Source organism: Gossypium hirsutum, chromosome A03 (assembly GCF_007990345.1).
Source record: "Gossypium hirsutum isolate 1008001.06 chromosome A03, Gossypium_hirsutum_v2.1, whole genome shotgun sequence".
NCBI lineage: Eukaryota > Viridiplantae > Streptophyta > Magnoliopsida > Malvales > Malvaceae > Gossypium > Gossypium hirsutum.
This window is the reverse complement of record NC_053426.1, coordinates 76399407-76418791: the sequence shown is the minus strand read 5'-3', so window position 1 is coordinate 76418791 and position 19385 is coordinate 76399407. Positions and strand designations below refer to the sequence as shown.

The 19385-nt window shown below is 32.5% G+C and overlaps 1 protein-coding gene across 1 annotated transcript; it reads right to left on the bottom strand.

The window, feature by feature from the left end:
- Nucleotides 1-3998: 3998 nt before the first annotated feature.
- On the bottom strand, nt 3999-10839 carry LOC107886429 (histidine kinase 3). The gene is given in 12 exon segments (XM_016810386.2): nt 3999-4485; nt 4683-5048; nt 5300-6176; nt 6179-6410; nt 6544-6642; nt 6775-7004; nt 7133-7184; nt 7270-7456; nt 7737-7949; nt 8170-8339; nt 8637-8918; nt 9342-10839. Coding segments are annotated over 11 exon segments (3075 nt in total). The 5' UTR covers nt 9831-10839; the 3' UTR covers nt 3999-4485; nt 4683-4804.
- Between the last annotated feature and the right edge of the window lie 8546 nt (nt 10840-19385).

Genomic DNA, 19385 nt, shown 5'->3' with positions numbered 1-19385 from the left:
CTAATGAAACTAGACTCAAAAAGGAATCTGTGCATATAAAGCATGACTTCTAATTATTTCTGGTTAATTTATGGTAACTTTCCAAAGTCAGAACAGGGGATCCAGTAACCGTTCTGGCCCTGTTTCACGAAAACCTAAACACCTCATAAAATACGGCTCATATGGTCGTTTCGCTTCTTCCATATGAAAATAGACTCATCAAGGTTCGATTAAATAATTTATTCATTATTTAATTATATTCCTAATATTTTTAGTGATTTTTCCAATTTACATCACTGCTGCTGTCAGCATCTATTTTAAGGTAGATTTTACCTATTTCATAATTTTCCATGAATCAACTAGCAAATTGACATACATTATTTTCAAGGGAAATCCCGATTAGCCATGACGTACGTAGCACCAATAGGACCATGATCGGCCATTCCAATGGCTAGCCATTACCAAACATTTCCATACCACTTAGCAACCATATCACAAGACCATCTTAACTCATTTCTCATCTTGTTAACAAAAACATAATAAAGCAAATCTTTATACACAATTATTATCAATTCATCCATTCACTAGGGACTTAGCCTAACGTTCAATAACAACTCCTCCTTTATCAATTACATATTCGGCAAGAACATGGTAACTTATACTACATCAATTTTAAGTACATAAATTACTCAAACATAATCAAATTCACATTCGGTCTTGGTACATAATAAGGTAGCCGATTCTTTTCCCTTAGCACCCAATGCTCACATATGCTCATTTGTATAGTTCAAACACTCATCTACCATTGTTCATCTAAATTTATCATGAAACAACAACCATCACCCTTATTAATTACCATAGCCGAAACCCTACTCATTCCCACAATCAAAAATTCAACATGGGTTACTAAAATAACTTGATACCTCATTCAAGATTAACCAAAATTTCAAGAATTAACATAACTTCTTACCTTAATGCTCACTTAAGATGACCTAATGCCTTTCTCCCATCTTCCTCTTTACATTCGACCAAGAAGAAAGAAACTCAAGCTTTTTTTTTTTCATCACCCTTCATTTCCTTATTTCAATTACTTTTTCCCTTATTTATTTATTTATTTATTTATTTATGTTATATAATATAAAGCTACTAACTAATAATTAATACATATTGCACGTATATAACCCATCATGGCCGGCCACTACTTGTCATAGGTGGAAATTTGACATGCAAACCTATTATTTTCATAACATGCACTAATAGATCCTTATAGATTAACCTATCACATTTCAAAAGTGTCACACATAAGTCCTATTAACTAAATTCACATGCAATTGACTAAATTCAAACATGAAATTTTCACACATGCATATATACACATAATAAGCATCAAATATGACAGTTAATTATTTTTGTGACTCGGTTTTGTGGTCCCGAAACCACTTCCCGACTAGGGTCAATTTAGGGCTGTCACAAATGGACTCAATTTACGTCCTAGAAAAATTACCATTTTGCCCCTAACTTTTTCATAAAATTTTGATTTTGTCCTTAGGCTCGGAAAATGAAACTTGTGCAAATTACATCCTATTCCAAGCCTAACCAAAGCCCCCATTACAATTTATGCAGCACATGTATTCATAAAACTTCAAAATTTTTCATCAAATTTTACAACTTTTCATTTTAATCCCTAAATCATGTTTTCATCAAAAATCACTTTGTAAAAGTAGTTTATCTATCAATAATCTTTCATTTTCTGCCATAAATTTCTAATTTCCAGCATATACATCCATGACCCATTTTTCATACCTTGATAACTTTTCAAATTAATCCCTCAAGTAGAGAGATTAAGCTATCCTGATTTCAAAAATATCAAAATTACTAAAAACGAGATAAGGAAACTTACCCAATTAAGCCTTAAAAGTTTCTTCTCTCTCTCCTAAGGTTTCCGTGTGTCTTTAGGTTGAAGATGATGAAAATAAGATGATATATTTTCTTTTCATCTTTTAATTGATTAGGTATTTTACTATCTCCAATTTAGTCCTTGCTCTTTTTCTATATTTCCATGGATGAGTCACCAAGAAAAATCTACATACTTTTCTTAATGGTCTAATTACCATGTAAGGACCTTAAGTTTTGAATTCCATAGCTATTTGATCCTTATAGCTACTAGAATTTAACTTTCGCATTTTATGCGATTTAGTCCTTTTCAAAATTAAACACTTAATCGATAAAATTTTTGTATCAAATTTTTCACACAACATGCCTATTATAGAACGGACCATATAATGAAATAAAAATAAACCTTATTTTTGGGTCGGATTTGTGGTCCCGAAATCACTGTTCCAATTTCACTGAAAAATGGGTTGTTACACATTATCTACCAACGGACATCTAAAGGTGAATGTTATGAATATCTTATTAAGTGAATGTCGATCAAGATCACGATAAGTTTTGACGTACTTTAAATTCTAATAGCCATCTACTTTATTTATGCTTCTTATGCCTATAAATAGAGACTTAAGATAAGCTTTGTAAATATCCTCATTGATCAATAAAAATACACTCTCTCTCTTTTGCTCTCCTATTTTCTTTGCTTTTTATGCTCTATCTTTTATTTTATAATAGTATCAATTTTTTTAAAAAGATATTTTTTATATATATTTGGAGATAAATATGAATATGGGATTAGAGTATTTTAAGACAATGAAAAGTTATTTAATCTATAGCAATTTAACATGGTGGATAATTAGTTTTGAGCCGTTTTAAGAGATAAATATGGTATTAAGTTATATTGAACATTAATTAATCTTGGTAAAGTAATATAGTTCAAGGGTTAATAAAACTGTTTGGGAAAAAAAGATTTAGGCCAAAAAAATTCAAACTACTTTTCCCAAAATGAAATATATTATTTTGAGGGATAAATATGGTATTGAGTTATATTGACATAAATTATTTTTTTAATTTAGGCAAAAAAAATTAGATATTAGAAAAAGTATGATAATTTAAGGGTGAAATCATGATTTAATCTTAAATTTAAATCATTTTATGTAAATTTTGATACATTCGTATATGTCAATTACGTTTCTATTATTTTTTGTCTTATATTGTGTTTTGTATAATTTATTACTATAATTTAATTTAGAAAATATTTTTTTTGTTCATGTCATATTTTAACTCATAACATATTTTCATATAATTTGCAATTAAATAAAAAAATTAGTTGTTTGTACTGTGTTCTCATTTTTTTACGGTAAAGTAGTATAAATCTATATAATTCTTCGTGTTAAAAATTCAAGTTATGTTATTTTATGTGACAGAATGTTTTTAAATATTTTATTTTATTTTATCAATTTTACATGATTTTGACAAGTGAAATTTTAAAATTATTTAGTTAAAAATAAAATAATTACATATAGAACATGTATCATACTTAAAAATCCGACTTAAGTCTGCAATGCGTAGTGCATGCATATTGTAGTTTTCATTATAAAAGTGCTATTAAGGGATTGAGTAGATCACTGGATTAGCGAAGAAGTTAGGGTGTTTTTGGAGGGACTTTCTCACGCCTGAAATCTGGGTGCTCCACGTTTGGTTTGGAGGTTGTTGGGATGCTCAGTGACTTGCAGAGGATTTTGCTCATTGGTCTATCATCAGCCGGATTAAACTACTTGTTCATCGTCCTGTGGTGCACAACCATAGAGAGGGAAACGGGGTTGCCTGACTTGTAGCGTCATGGTCAATTGGTGTTTGTACTTTTGATGGGCCAGACTTGTTGCTGATGAAAGCGGCTATACCCCCGTTATGTTCCTTTTTTGAAAAAAAAAAAAGGGTGATAGATAAATTCAAATGGATGCATTTTGTCACCTTTTCTCTTCTACTTCCATGAATTCCTATTTTTCAATGTCATAAAATATTCTATAATAAACTTTAATATATTAATAATTTATAATGATTTGATTTTCAAGCATATTTTTGTGCTGCGTTCATAATATTATTAACTACTAAACATGTAAGAAGAAAGCTTAACAAAAAGGTAAAGGAGTAATCAATCATTACGAATACAAGGTTAATGTACAAGGGTGCAATCTTCCCCTTCAATAGCTGAGAAGCAATCAATCTTCAATTCTTTCAATTCAATTTGGTCACTATGATACAATAAATAATGTTCAGAAAAAAACAGCTTTAATTTTGCAGGAGTTTTCATTACTAACACAACGAGGATTGCTGCAATTTTCTATGAACACACTCCAGGACTTGGAACTGGGTTTCTTCCCTCCATTTCCATTAGCAAACTGCTTTTTAACCCCAAAGTCAATTAGTTCTTACTGCACAGACATCTCAATTTACCAACCCTGCTGAAAAGGACTTGGAATTGGAATGACCAACTTTACAAATCAAAACAAAAGGATCAACAGGCTTTGCCATCTTAATTGTAAAACTACAAGAAAACTCAATCCCTATATTCAAGCATGATTCTATGTACACTCTGCAACAAAAACAAATGTTTCCCTGCAAAAACATCAACCATCACATACATGTCAACAGATCGGTAAAGCAGATAAACATGACGTTTTTAGTTTTTGTAAAAGTTTGAAAAAGTAATTGAATGGTCAAGCATAGGTACATCAAGCAAAACCATGAGGAAAACCTTATGAGTGGAAATACTTGAGAATTCAGAGTTTTTGAGATGAGGGTAAGGAACTCACTGTTGGGAATAATCTGAAATTATTGAGGTACCGCAAAGAATGCCAAAGTACAGGCAGTCCCATTAGTGCCCATGCCAAGTCATGAGCAGATGTTCTTCAAACAGTTTCTGATCTAATAATGCCTAATGGAAAAATCGTGAAACTTCCCGGTATAACTGCTCAGCTTCGAATGGTTTTGACACATATCCATCCATTCCACACCGTAGGCATTCCTCGTGTGTAGCTTGGATAACATCTGCTGTCATAGCCAAAATGGGTACATGCCAGTTTGAAACACTGTTGTAATCATCCACTGAAATTTCTCCAAATTTAATATGATTATTGATATTCTGTTCCACATCCCGAATTCTCCTCGTAGCTTCAAATCTGTAGGGAGCCGAAGAAAAAACTATTAGCAATGAACATGACTGAGAATATAATCGAGAAACACTGAGACGCAAACAGCATCCATTAAAGATAAGACATCACAGAAGGCATCTTCAATGCTCATTGCACTGACTGGAGAAAAAAACTGTCACGTATTTTGTTATCTTATTCTTAAGGTTTCAAAACTCAATTTCCAGATCAGAATTGCAAAACAAAGTTCTAGAATCATGACACGCCGTAGGATTACATACCCATCCATTTCTGGCATTTGGATATCCATGAAACAGGCATCAAAGTGGTGAGGTGGTGTCAGCAGTTCAATAGCCTTTATTCCTCTTGTTGCACTAACCACATCAGCTCCGTATTTTTTCAGTGCACCAGCAGCAACTTTCAGGTTGACATTGTTGTCATCGACAATTAGAATTTTTCTCCCAAGAAGAAGATTCCGAAGAGACAAGCTAGGTAACTCTCCATTACAGGGATTCCCTTTGTTCCCAATGCCCATGGCTCGTTGTAGAGATGCTGCTAACATGCTAGCCCTCAAGGGCTTCGAGATGACGGTCAAGTCATAGGCACCAGGAGTAGTATTTCCTCTGGAAAAATTTATAGAATTAGACAAAAGGAATACCTTTGGAGGAGAACCGGGGCCTATTTTCTCCATGAAAAGACCTGAACTCTTTAGATCCCTATCCCAAACTTCTTGTTCAATGAGAACCACGTGGATTGCATTATTTGCCCTGCTTATGCTAGATAAACCTTGTTTCCAATCAGAAACTACTTCAACATGAATTCCCAGCCGTTGGATATGATATTTTGATACCTTGGCACGGACAGGTCTAGGATCCATAACTAATGCTCTCATCCCATGAAACTCTGAGGAAACAGTATTAGACTGGCAGTTGATTTGCTGGCTTTTGTACTCCTTTGAGCTAGAGCAGCCACTAGTGAAAATAGCAGTAAAAGTAAAAGTGGAACCAATCTTAGGAATGCTAACAAAACCAATTTCTCCTTTCATTAAACCAACCAAACACTTGCTTATGCTTAGTCCAATGCCCGTGCCACCATGTGTTCGGGAAATAGAAGGGCCCACTTGCATAAAAGGAGTAAAAACACGAGACTGTGCTTCTGGGGGATTCCTACTCCTGTATCTTCAACCGATACAATAAGATTAATGCTGTCAGAGAAAGGATGCATGGATCCTTCTTGACTGAAAGTTCTAAATCCTTTCCAGCTCTGGCATCTATCTGCAACAGGAAAACCGCTCAAAGTGTTCTTTGATGAAGATTCTGTCTCAACTTCTATAGAATCAATCACCTCCTCCACAAGATGAACTGTAACAAGGATGTGCCCTTTCTCAGTGAACTGCGACGACAAGTAAATTATAAGTTAATTGATACCAAAGCATAGTCCAGATAAAACTACACTAAATTTAAAGAAAAAAAAATCTCAAATCACAACAAGTTTTATATGCATTAAAGGAGAACCAACCACATACTTTTATTGAGTTTCCCATAAGATTGGTGATGATTTGTCTAAATCTCCCAGGATCACCAATTAGCATATCAGGGACTCTATCAGAGATGTAAACAGCCAACTGCACTCATCAACAAATTGATTTCTCATTAGACTCTTGGAAGAACACCATATGAAGGTTAAACTAGAAACATATGAGTGAGGAGAGGAGGTGGAGGGAATAGGATGAGTCGGTAAGATACAAGCATCTCACCTCTACTCCTTTGTCCTGAGACTTCCCAGAAAATAGTGACAACACATCATCCAAGATGGCTCGTAGATCAAACTGCACTTCCTCGAGCTCTAGCTTACCAGATTCAATCTTAGCCTGATCCAAAACTTCATTTATGAGAGCAACCAGTGCCTTCCCACTAGCTTGTGCAGTTCTGACATAATCTAGTTGCGTAACATCTAAATCCGTGTCCATAAGCATATCCAACATTCCTGCAGAAAGAAGCATCTCACTGTCAAGGCTACAAAAACTGTATTCTCTACTTTTAATTTAATTCTATAAAAAATAATCATAAAATGCTTGCAATAACTTCAGAGAAATAATAAGTTTTGAGACTCACCCAGAACACCATTCATTGGAGTTCTGATTTCATGGGAAACAGTAGCAAGAAACTGCAAAAAGGTCACACAAAAATTAGGACCAAATGTCCATAACAGGTTAATCGGCTTAAAGTATAAACCAGATCATATCATATACCTGAGATTTGGCAACATCAGCTGCCTCAGCCTGTTTTTTTAGCTCCATCATCTTATGGCAATCATCTTCCACCTTGGCAATTCGGTTAACAGTTGCATGAAATATATATCCAACAAGTAATGCAATTACAAGGATGCCAATCGAAGTAGTTATTGCTAACCATGGCCATGGTGGCTTTTGTTTAAACCTGTATGAAGACCAAGCTTAGTCCATGTCTACACAAGTTCTTTATCTTTGAAATGTTTTAAAGAACTTAGACCCTCTTAAAAATTGGCTTTATGCGTTATAGATATCGGTTGAAACTTAAATAATGGTCAACATGTCACTTGCTAAGGCCACTTTACTAAAATACTTTGTTTATAAGGAAATAGAAGAGGTTGGTCAAGAACCAACAATAGAGGTCCATATCAAAGAGAAGGTGAACTCCAGGGCCAAGATCAATAGATGATAAGAGATCTATGGATTACCTGCAGCGCATCTCATGCTTTCTGAAAGGATCTCCAAAATTAAGGTGGCTGACATGCTCCAACCCATCATTTGATGTATTAGAGCCATACATACTGATCGGGTAAGACTGATTAGTTGTGTCCAACACATTCACAAGGATTGTTTGTTTACTTGCAAGCTGTTGTAGCAGCTTCTCGACGAGTGACTCAATATCAAACACTCCACCAAGATACCTGGTTGTGCAATGATGGTATTAGGATAAGTTATCTTTTAACTATCATGAAAGATATCATCTTATCAGCACTGTTAAAGAGGAGCTTCACATCAAGGACCCCTGGTTGAAAAGAGATTGGCTTTTGTTTCCAAAGATGGATTCACATATATTTGCATAAAACAAGGAGACATTGATTAAATATTTGTGCCTACTTTTTTTTGTTTTTACTGAAAACATACCCGTCAGTTGCTTGAATCCTCTCATTATGAGCTGCATTTGAGGGAAGATCCCTCTTGTATACTGCAAATGTCAAAATAACTCCAAGACGATTTGTTTTGAGTAATCTAAAAGGAGCTGTGAGCACGCCTTTTCCTGATTTTCTTGCCCGCAATACATTCTCACGATCCTCCTGTTGATATGCAAGAGACTAAAGATTCACAACTGAAGATTGTAATGAACAGACTCAATATTATTTCTTGAAAAAGTCTCAAGCTCTTAAAAAATTGAAAACACTTGGTATTCTTTCAACCTAGGAAGTTATAAAGTTAGTTGGTTTAATCTTGCTATGCTTAATAAAAGTAAGGTTTCTCCTCTATGTTATTTTCTTTAAATCGGAATAGCATAACTTCCAGTGAATTTCATCACTATGGACCACGGCAACTGAAGGAATCACTAGAACCTTTTAGAAAATAGTAAAGAAACTCACCTTTCCAGACAGCACATCAATAGAAACCACATGTGAAACGCTATCCTGGGCAAAGATAACAGGAGCATATTCTTCCTGAATTGGCGACGGTTCCAAGAAGTCGGGATGATAGTCATCCTTATGAACTGGATTTTGTTCAAGGGTATCCATCCTCTTAATAGTCCAGCCCTGTTGCCTCTCAAATTGTTCCCTTTCAGAGTGGAGCACCCTTACAGCATATGCCACCCCACTTGTGAGGGGCCTCTCAAAAGCAGTTCGTTCTGTGTACCTCGCAAAAGTCCTCTACAGGTTCTTAGAGTGAGTTTCCTTTGTTGAATAAAACACAAGTGATCATAATTCATAACTTAGAACACACATATATCTCTTTGGTGTAATGTTAAATAACCACGCTTAACATACTGAAGGAGGAACATGTATCAAGTTGCCAAAATTCCAATTTGATCTAAAATTCAGGAGCAACCATTATAGTTGAAAATGTATAATCACAGGCAATCAATCACATCAAATGAGAAGCCAAGATTAACCTAGATCAATTTAATTGGCAATTAGATTGAATTTCATAGTAAATTTAAAAAAAAAAACAAAAAAAGAGCAACAAGATTTCACAGTTTGATTTGAGCACAAGGCAAAGAAGACACTAAACAATTCGCAATCAAGCACAAAAAAAATGCTAAGAAAAAGTTGGAAGAAGAGGATATGGATTACCTGATCAATAGCAGATGGGTATTTCCCATGGTGGAAAGTTGAGATCAAAATAGAGAGAGCCTGGATATGGTTCATGCTGACATTAAATTGATCCTGCAACATCCTAGCTCTCTCATCACACATGCTAGCGAGCATCTCCTTGCGCTTTTCGGTAGCTTGAGAGCTCATACAACAGAAGATCCAAATAGAAGCCAAGGTCCAACCAATTACCCATGAAAACAAGAGCTTTCTCCACCAAGACTTGCCAACTCTCTTGGAACCAATATACTGGTAGTACTGATGGTGGATCTTGAAGCTATACTTTGAGATTTCATCCCAACATTTGAACCACATCTTGCTACCACTATCACCAAGGAGACCAGCCTTGGGGTCCTTAAATTCACCATTAATGGACCAGTTCATTGAAATCATAGATGCTATCCAGCAACATAACATCCAAACCAGATGCCCCACCTTTAAACCAAACCCAAATACATGAAGCAAACTCATCCAAGAAACAGTGACCAATTACCAGCTAACTAAGCAAACAGTAACCCCCCCCCTTAGCCTGAAAGTGGGTCTTACCTGCTTGTTTATTCCAGCTAGAAAAGAGAGAGACCCATTGTCAAATCTATAGAAAACTGTCTAGTAAAATCCAACATCTCCAGAAAACCTCAAGAACCTTGGGATAAGAGAATAAAATATTTTAAAAAAAACCCAGCAAACTCCAAATTGACTACAAGACAGAAGGTGTTGTAACCGTGCGGGAAAGAAAAAAAACAAAAGATGCCATCTTATCCAGCACTACACCCTCTAATAACTGAGAAATGCAAGATATAGGACCTTGAATTGAGGAAGACCATGGAAATTTTTCAAAATTACCATAAAAGAAAAAGAGAAATAGAGAGAATGAAAGAATCCCTCTAGATTCTGAGTTTCAATTTTCTAACCACCACCCAAATCCCAGAACAAGAAAAAGACTAGGCCAAAATGTCCAGAAAACCAAAAGGGTTCCAAAACTGGATATCAAATCAATAAAAACTTAGCTAACATAATCTTCCCTCAAGCCAAAAGAATCTGACAGGAAATCCTTAAATTCCTAAAATCAAGCACCAAGACAGCAATTAAACATGTGGGTTTTATTGTTTGACCCCCCAGACCCAAACTTCACCTGTAACAACACCCTGTTGAGATCTATCAACAGAATTTTCGAGCTGATTTTTAGTACAAAGTAATCTTATTATTTACTAAAGATGACACTTTGCTGCTGTAGTTGAAGAGGGAAAAGAAGAACATAAGAAGAGTAGGACTAATGGACATCTACGATTGAGAGAATCTATGAAAGGAAGATGAGAAGAATATGGTTGTAGAAATGTCTGCTAGCATAGGCCATTATCTCTACCCATACCATTCACGACACCCCAACCCCCCCTAATTTAATAATACTACTACTATTTTCTCAACAAAAATAATATAAATTTAAATTCAATGCTTACAAATGTATTTAATTTAACATTTCATTTTCTACTACTATCACTGTTGCACTAATGCAACCTTATCTTATTCTTTCTTTTTTCCCCTTTTAATTTATTAACTAATTCAATTAATAAAAGTTGGAACCTCCCCCAGCATAAAATGAGAAAACCATATTTTTTATATTTAATTATCATTTATATAGTTGTAAAATAAAATAGTTTTACACAATTATATGATTAATATTATATCAATTCAATCGTCATATTCATTCTTCAATCATCTATGTTAAGTTCGGCACAAATTAAATTTTTTAACTATTTATTTTATGAAAAAAATTTCAAACAACTAAATATATATTAATATAGATAATATTTTAGATCAATATAATAAAAATATTGGTCGATTCAAAAGTTCACTTATATGACAAGAACAAATATATTGAAAAATCCAATGGTTAAATTCAGGGGCGAAGCCAGAATAAATATTTAGGGGGCCAGATAAAATTTTAATTTTTTATAGTTTATATCTTTATAATTTGTATAGGATTAAATCGAATTTTTATAATTTTAGGGGAGGCCAAAGTGTAATTTTACATTTATTAATTTAAATTTTTTAAAACATTTTAAGGGCTAAAAGAACAATTTACATTTTAGGGGGGGCGGGGCGCATGCCAACCCCTGACTTCGCCTCTGGTTAAATTGTTAAAATATCCATAAGAATAATTATGAAAAGATATAAAACTACCTTGTTTTATATATTTAAATCAATACTATTTTGCATCATCCATAAATAAATTAACCATTTAAAAGTATAATAAATAAATAAATAAATAGTTTTTAATTAACATCTTATGATTTATTGACAATGTGTTAGTTTATGTGCTATTCATAAAACAAATATAATTTTCTAAAAAAAATTAAAAATAATTTTTTTGAGTTTTTTTTTCCATTTGTATGTTTAAGGACGTTGAAAAATAATATATATTAAATTATGGTACATTCATAAGAATATATTATTAAAAATTTATATAAAAAATTAAATGAAAATTTAATTAAAATGATAAAGTCCAATATTTAAAATCCAATTCAATTAATTTGTGACACCAATTATATTAGAAATTTTAAGTATAACTAAAATATGACACTCATAATATAGATGAAAAAATATTATGTAACAAAATATACTTATTAAAAGTTTATGATGTTTTGGTTGAAACTTGAAATGCAAATTTTAAATTTATAGTGTTTTTTTTTGTTTAAATTTTATTGTGTATAAATTTTAATTGATTTATAAAATTCTAAATGGACAAAAATGCTCTCATTATAATATAACTTACTTTATAGAAAAGAAATGTATTTTTAGTAATTTCTCAACTAAATTAAAATTTGATTGATGAGTGGCACCAACTCAATTAAAGCCAGAGATAATAGATACATAGATAAAGAGTTTGATCTCTACCCATGAGAATTAAATACATTTCATGGTCAGTTTTTTACCTTTTTAAAAAACACTTACGACTAAGATTAATCACTACTACTAATAATCAACATCTTGATTTAAAAAAAATGTTAAAAACTAATGATTAAACAAGTAGAAAATGAATTGTTTTTTTTTAATTGAATTATAAACCTCAATCTTCTAATTAATAAAATCTTCATTTTACATTTTTTCAACAAATAAAATCTAAAAGTAAGTGTAAGAATGAAACTCGTTTTTCATTAAAATAAATCATATGGTTGAATGAGAACGAACAAATTTTTGAAATTAAAACTGGATTTTAAATTATAAATTTAAAAAAAATTGGTCTACAGTTTAAATTGAAACTCCACTGAATTACACGTTTGACAATGATAATCTGTAAGGAAAACTGACGGGTAATGATAAGTCAATTATTAATCTCTTTCCCCTAGTTTATAGTATGAAAAAAAATTAATTAATTAAATGATTTGTCAAATAAAATGTTTTGTAAATATGGAGAGAGTTTTATGTTTTGTTTAATGGTAATGAGATATACTAAATACTAAAAGGTTTCAAAGAAATTAGATTATTTTTGTAAATAAAAAGAAATATGAATGAGCGATAATGTAGTAGTAAAAGAGTAATTAAGGGCAGTTAAAAAAAATAAAAAGCGGGGGCAGACTTTAATCAAGGCAATGTCACTAAAGTGGTGAGTAGGCCATCAAATATTACTGGACAGCTCACTTCCTCTTTTTATTAATGATTGTTTGGGTTATTATAATTTTATAAATTATTAAAATAGTAATATATAAAATATTTAATGTGGATGTGATTAGATTTGTAAAAAAATTATAAATATTTTTAATAAATAAAATTTTAAGATATATATTAAAATTAAGTAAATAATATATAAAAAAAAAATTTTCATAGCAGAGCATGCAGAGTAAAAATAAAATAATGGAAAAACACATATTTAAATAGAATTTGAGAAAGCAATTTATGCCACTTAAATTCTCTATTAAAATTCATCAAAAATGTTCAATTTCTTAATTAATTTTACTTAAACAATTAAATTTATTTTTAAAATTTTAAAAATCTTGATATAATTTTTTTTTTTAAATTTTCTATTCAAACACTGGATAAGATCCACTCAATTACTTTTTTCTATTAATAGAAAATTTAAATGTATAAAACTCGTACTAAATTTAAATTTAACTTATAAATAATGATTTATTAATTAATGAAAAATAATGGAACGAAGATAAATCTATCCAAACACGCCATTAGAGTCGGTCTCTCTGGCTTATCGACTTCCCTCTTCCTCATAGCCAATCAAAACCTCCCACGTTTTCAACTCTATAATGACTTTGCCTTCATTTATTCATCTATTTGCAGCTGCCTGTCTTTTTCCTTTTCTGGACGCTTGCGTCGGGGCTTTTAGTTTTATGTGAGTTCGTAAAAGCTCTTCTTTTTCTCCATAGCAATACAATAATATTAAATAAAAGAGTATATATTATTCATTTTTAAAAATTATTCTAATTGATATTATTAATAATTTTATGTGTTCGTCATTCAATTTTAAAAAGTTACATAGTCACTATTTAAAAGTTTTCATTTAAGTCATTAGACAATTAAAATTGTTGTTATATAACATTCTTTATTTGCACCATATGCATCAACTGAAAGCTTTTTTTCCCTTTACTTCTACAATTTAGTTTTTTTTTCAGGAAATAATTTTGAAGGTCACAAATTTTGGGGCGAAAGGCTTATTAGAGTACGGCCTAGTTTAGGAATATTTTTCAAAAATACTTTTGGAAAAAAAATTCTAAGGAAAAGTTAAAATTTTCAACTTCTGAAAAAAGTACTTTTGAGCCAATTTTTAGCTTAGGAGAAATACTTTTTTCTCTCAAAAATAAAATAAATTGTTCTTGTTACTCATACTATTGTTGATTAAATTGTTGTTGTGTCAAAAGTTACTTTTCGAGAGACCTAATTTTCTTTTTGCATTTTGGTGAATTGATTGGAGTTAGTATTAGGATTTTGTATGGTTTGTTCCTTTGAAGTGGACTACGATGGTACTAGTGGAGGAGGTGGAAACAAGCTTTAGTTGGGGTATGAGGCATAATATCTTGGTGGTGCATAGTTTAGGTATACATTATAATGTTGATAGTAAAGATCTTATGGATTGTAAGGATTATAAAGTTGGTTAATAGGCGGTTATAGAGGAATTATGTTAAGTTTGAGTCATTTGAGATTGAGGGTTATGAGTTTGGTCTTCATACTTTTAGGTTGCAGGAATATCAAGGTTGACTTGAGCCATATTTGTCCAAGCTTATCACACCTAATTGCTAATTGTTAGAATTAGAGAAGGTTGAAGGAGGTTCACACGAAGGCATGCAAAGAGGTTCTTGGTTACCAAGAAGATGGGAGAGAAAGTCAAAGGAAAAAACTCGGAAGAGTTAGAGAGTGGTTGAGTTTTCATGTCCCTTGCATTATTCTCTCGGCTATCTTTGTATAAGTCTTTTTATGGCCTTCATTCAACCAGCTATCTTTTAGTTTGTAAGCTTGTTGAGTCATGGTCTTTTTTAAACGCATGTTGTAGTAGGATTTGGAAAGTCTTATCTTATAAGTTGGCTTGAATGCGTTACGATGAAACTAAGTGAAGCCCACGTGTCAAATAATTGATGAGGTGTTTTGGCAAAGCATACTCCCTTGACAAGGTATAGTTGGTATGGTGAGATATTTGTGATGGGCAAGGTGTGCTTTATACAAGACATGTTTTTGGCATAACATCACTAAACATCCCCAAATTATTATTTAGACTTTAAATTGGTCATTAAACTTTAAAACATTTTAATTGAGTTCTCAAATACCAATATCATATAAACAAGATTATTTTATTAGCCTAACCGTTAATTTAGCTATTAAATGATAGTCCGAATCTGATATGAATCATATTCAAAACATTGTAGATCAAATTGTGAAATGTACTTATGGTATAGACAACTTCAATTTAATGTGTTAAAAAAATATTATCTTGTAATATATATATACACTTTTACAATTAAATATGAGAGTTTTATATATATTCCACGTCATATTTAATTAACATTTAATACATAAATCAATTACTAAATTAACAAAAAGACTTAAACATTAATTCGGTTAAACCAGCACCAACCCTTTTTTTTTATTTTTACAAGTAATGTTGTGATTTTATTGGGGGTTTCTCGAGGACTCTTTACCCTATTCCACCACCAGCGTTTGAAAAAAAAGAAAGAAAGAAAGGAAAGCATTAAAGATTCCATTTTATTTTAAAAAAAATTCCACACAATTGAAAGCTGGAAGTTTGATTTTTGTTTCCATAAAATTAGAACTGGGTGGCTTCAATCTAGGATCCCAACATCAAACCCCCACAGCCTTGTAACCTAATCAAATTGCATTTCCTTTTTGTTATTTTTCAACTAACTTCCAAATTATTTTTCTTTTAATTGTGCAACCAGCAATGTGCCAGACCATTTGAAATTCCAACATAATTAATAATAAAAAAGTCATGTTAGCATCAATAGACATAAAAGCTATGAATTAATTTATGGGGTAGGCAAGGAAGCAGTGGTTAGGGGAAAGGTACAATGTTCTTTTTCTTCATCTAAACATATATAAAATTTTCCAGATACTTGATTATTTAATTTAATTATTTTGATACAAATTAATTTTAATAAATGATCAATGAAGTTAATATTAAAAATAAATTGCTCCTATTATTATAAGAAAGAAAAGTAAATTTATGGAATTTTAGAAGGAATAATGTGGGTACTGTATAATGAAGCTTTTAAAACTCAACATAGTCAAAAGTTTGGAGATAAAATAATAGCAGAAGCATGTTCTGTGATGCTCTCAGCTTTGTCTTACATACAATAAAAATTATTCAATACAAAGTCTTTGATTATATTTAAATAATGATGATTAAGAAGAAAAGGTGTGCAAAAACATGTTTATTTCAATTTAAATTACGTGTACGAGTTAGATAAAAATATAGATCGGAAATTGTCTCACAGGTGTTAGCCCACTGCCGGCCATGTTATCTTTTTTCTTATACATTACTCGCTTTCTTTTTCTTTTATTTTTATTTTTTAAATTTAGTATGATCAAAGCCTATTAAATTCAATTTAAAGCTAAACCCCTATAGTTGTCCATCTCTTTCTCATTTTGTTTTCAATTTTCTTTTATATAATTCCTATTCCTATTCCTATCCTAACATTTTCCTCAATTGTTTTTTTTATTTTATCTTCTTCGATTTTATTTTATTCATTATAATTTTTAAATGGCAAATCAACTTATTCCTTTAGATGACAAATATATCTCCAACATTCAATTATAAATGGTAAGAAAATTTATTAAATTATTTACTTTTAAATAGTTAATTATTATGTTGTTTAGATTATTAATTTTTTATATTTATATACTCAGCCCGAAGATCGGATTTTGGAGATGTACACAAACAATCTAAGCAAAGGTGCACTAGATGTCATTTATGGACACTTGCAAGGTGCATGATTTTTATATGTGGCTCGCATGTTCGATGAGACTAAATTGGATCCTCCACTATCAGTGCCTTGGTTGAAAGATGGAGACCAAAGACACACACATTCTATCTTCCCTAAGGCAAGTGTACAATTAGACTCAACGATGTTAGTATACAACTCGGTCTACGGGTCACTGGGAAAGTCATTACAGGGTTAGTTATTAGTGTCAATTGGAGTGCAGCATGCGAACAACTACTAGGGAATGTGTTGAACAAGTTTAGGAGTAGCCAGATCGAGATGAGATGGTTGGAGGACAACTTCTAAACTATCGAGTATTTTGCGAACGACGTTGAAAAGGAATAACTCCCACGCACATTCATATTGAGGCTGACCAAGGGTTTACTAATGCCAGATAAATATTGCAATCTGGTACATTTAAGATGGCTACTACTACTAACCAACTTGAAAGAAGTGGAACGACTTAGTTGGGGATCAGCAGTACTGACGACATTGTACCGAGAAATGTTTCGAGTGACGATACCCAAAAAAGTTAAAATTGGCGGTTGCATACTCCTTTAATTGTGGGCATGGTATCAACTACCATTTTACACCCCTGAGTGAAACTTCCTTACGAATTCACACTCGTAATATGGTAAAATTCATTTGATAATATCATTATCGTTTCTATTTTTCATTGTTGTAATTTTGAAATAACATATTATTTGAACAGGTGGAACAACCTTGCGAGACACAGCGGTACACCGACCGAGCTCGAAGATATTCGATTAGTTTTAGATTAACAAATCGAAGAGGAGGTTAGTTTATAAATTTCAAAGTTATCAATTTTTTATTCTAGCATTTGAAATTTAATATTAAGAACGTGCTAAAGTTTATAAATTCATATTGTAGTTTGTATAGATGCCATATGCGAATCCGAGGATTCAAGAATGTGTCCTGGTCAAATTTTTGGCCAATCGCAACATCTGGCACGTCAAAGTGCCATTAGTCTTTTTGCAATGATTGAGATACACAAATCCGATTGAGTGATGTGGCAGTTGTAACACCCTTAACTCGTATCCGTCGCCAGAATAGGGTTTCGGAGCATTACCAGAATATTCAGAAACATTTACAAATAACTTATATAAATTACTATTCATTACTAAGATCATTCATAATGTCCCTTGATTGAGCCTTCGAGGTCCAATACGAGCATTAAAATTGAGTCAGGACTTAATTAGGACCTCTAAGAATTTTTCGCGAAATTATAATATTTTTCCAAGGTGCAGGGTTCACACGCCCCTGTGGTCCAAGGGAAATGCCCGTGTGACCCTGGAACACGCCCGTGCTGCAGGCTGTGTTTCACCTCGTGTAACTCTCTGACTTGTGCACACGGACCTGCCACACTCATTTCAAAATTAGGTGCAGGTTTCACACAGCCAAAGCACAAGCCAGTGTTCTAGGCCATGTGGCACACACAGCTGAGACACACGCCCTTGTCTCTACCTGTGTGCCCAATTCTGAGCATTCTGTTTCTTAAAATTAAGATGCAGAGGACACACGACCTAACCACATGCCCATATTACCAGGCCATGTGTCATACACGGTCTAGACACATGCCCGTGTGGACAAAATGAAGCCATTTCTAGCTTCATTTCTCATCCAAAATTTCACCCAAGACCTGCACTTGAAACACACATCCAAAACTAACCAATTCAAGCATTCAAATTAGGCAATTTCCATCATTCACAAGGCATATCACAACAAGCATACATGATTACAACCTTACCTTAGTTTAACTTAGGCATTCACAACATTTATCACATATTCTTAACATAACACATGTGTATATATATATCATAATAATCTACTTAGTCATACCAAAATGAACCATTACTAGCCATTCCAATGGCTAGGTTACAAAATAACATTTCAAGCCACTATTGGCCAAATTGTCCTATACATGCCATTGATTTTACTAAGTATACCCAAAATGACTAGTTGATAGTGTGACGATGCTCCAGTAATCTCCAACCTTCACGAGCTTCCGAGCACTATAAAATAAGGAAAAATAAAATGGAGTAAGCATTACATGCTTAGTAAGTTCGTATAACAAAAACTAAACTTACCAATCCTGTTTATTAAATTTAAGCATACAATATCATGTTTTCCCTCCATTTGGCTAAATTGCCTAAATATATACATTCAATCAAATATGTTAGTCACCAAAATCTCATATCAATCAACATAGATGAGCTCATCAAGCAATATTCTTTCAAGTCATTTTCATTTCATCTCAAGATTTTCATGCCATGTCAAGGGTTTTATGTTTGAATCATTGAATTTCGATGGATGCTTAGGTAGTACACTTGAAGTGTACGATTCAATAATCCGTCAATTTCTTATTCAAGGGTACCCATTTGGGCACTTAACTAAGAAACACTCTCTCAAGCCGCATATCTTATAACAGGATTACCAGTCCAAGCTAAATCCTTTATATAACGTAAGCTCAGAGGAGCTTGATTAGAAGTACCAGTCCCGGCTAAACCCTAATCATAATGTATGCTTGAGAGGTATTATATCGGGATTACCCGTTCGAGCTAAATCG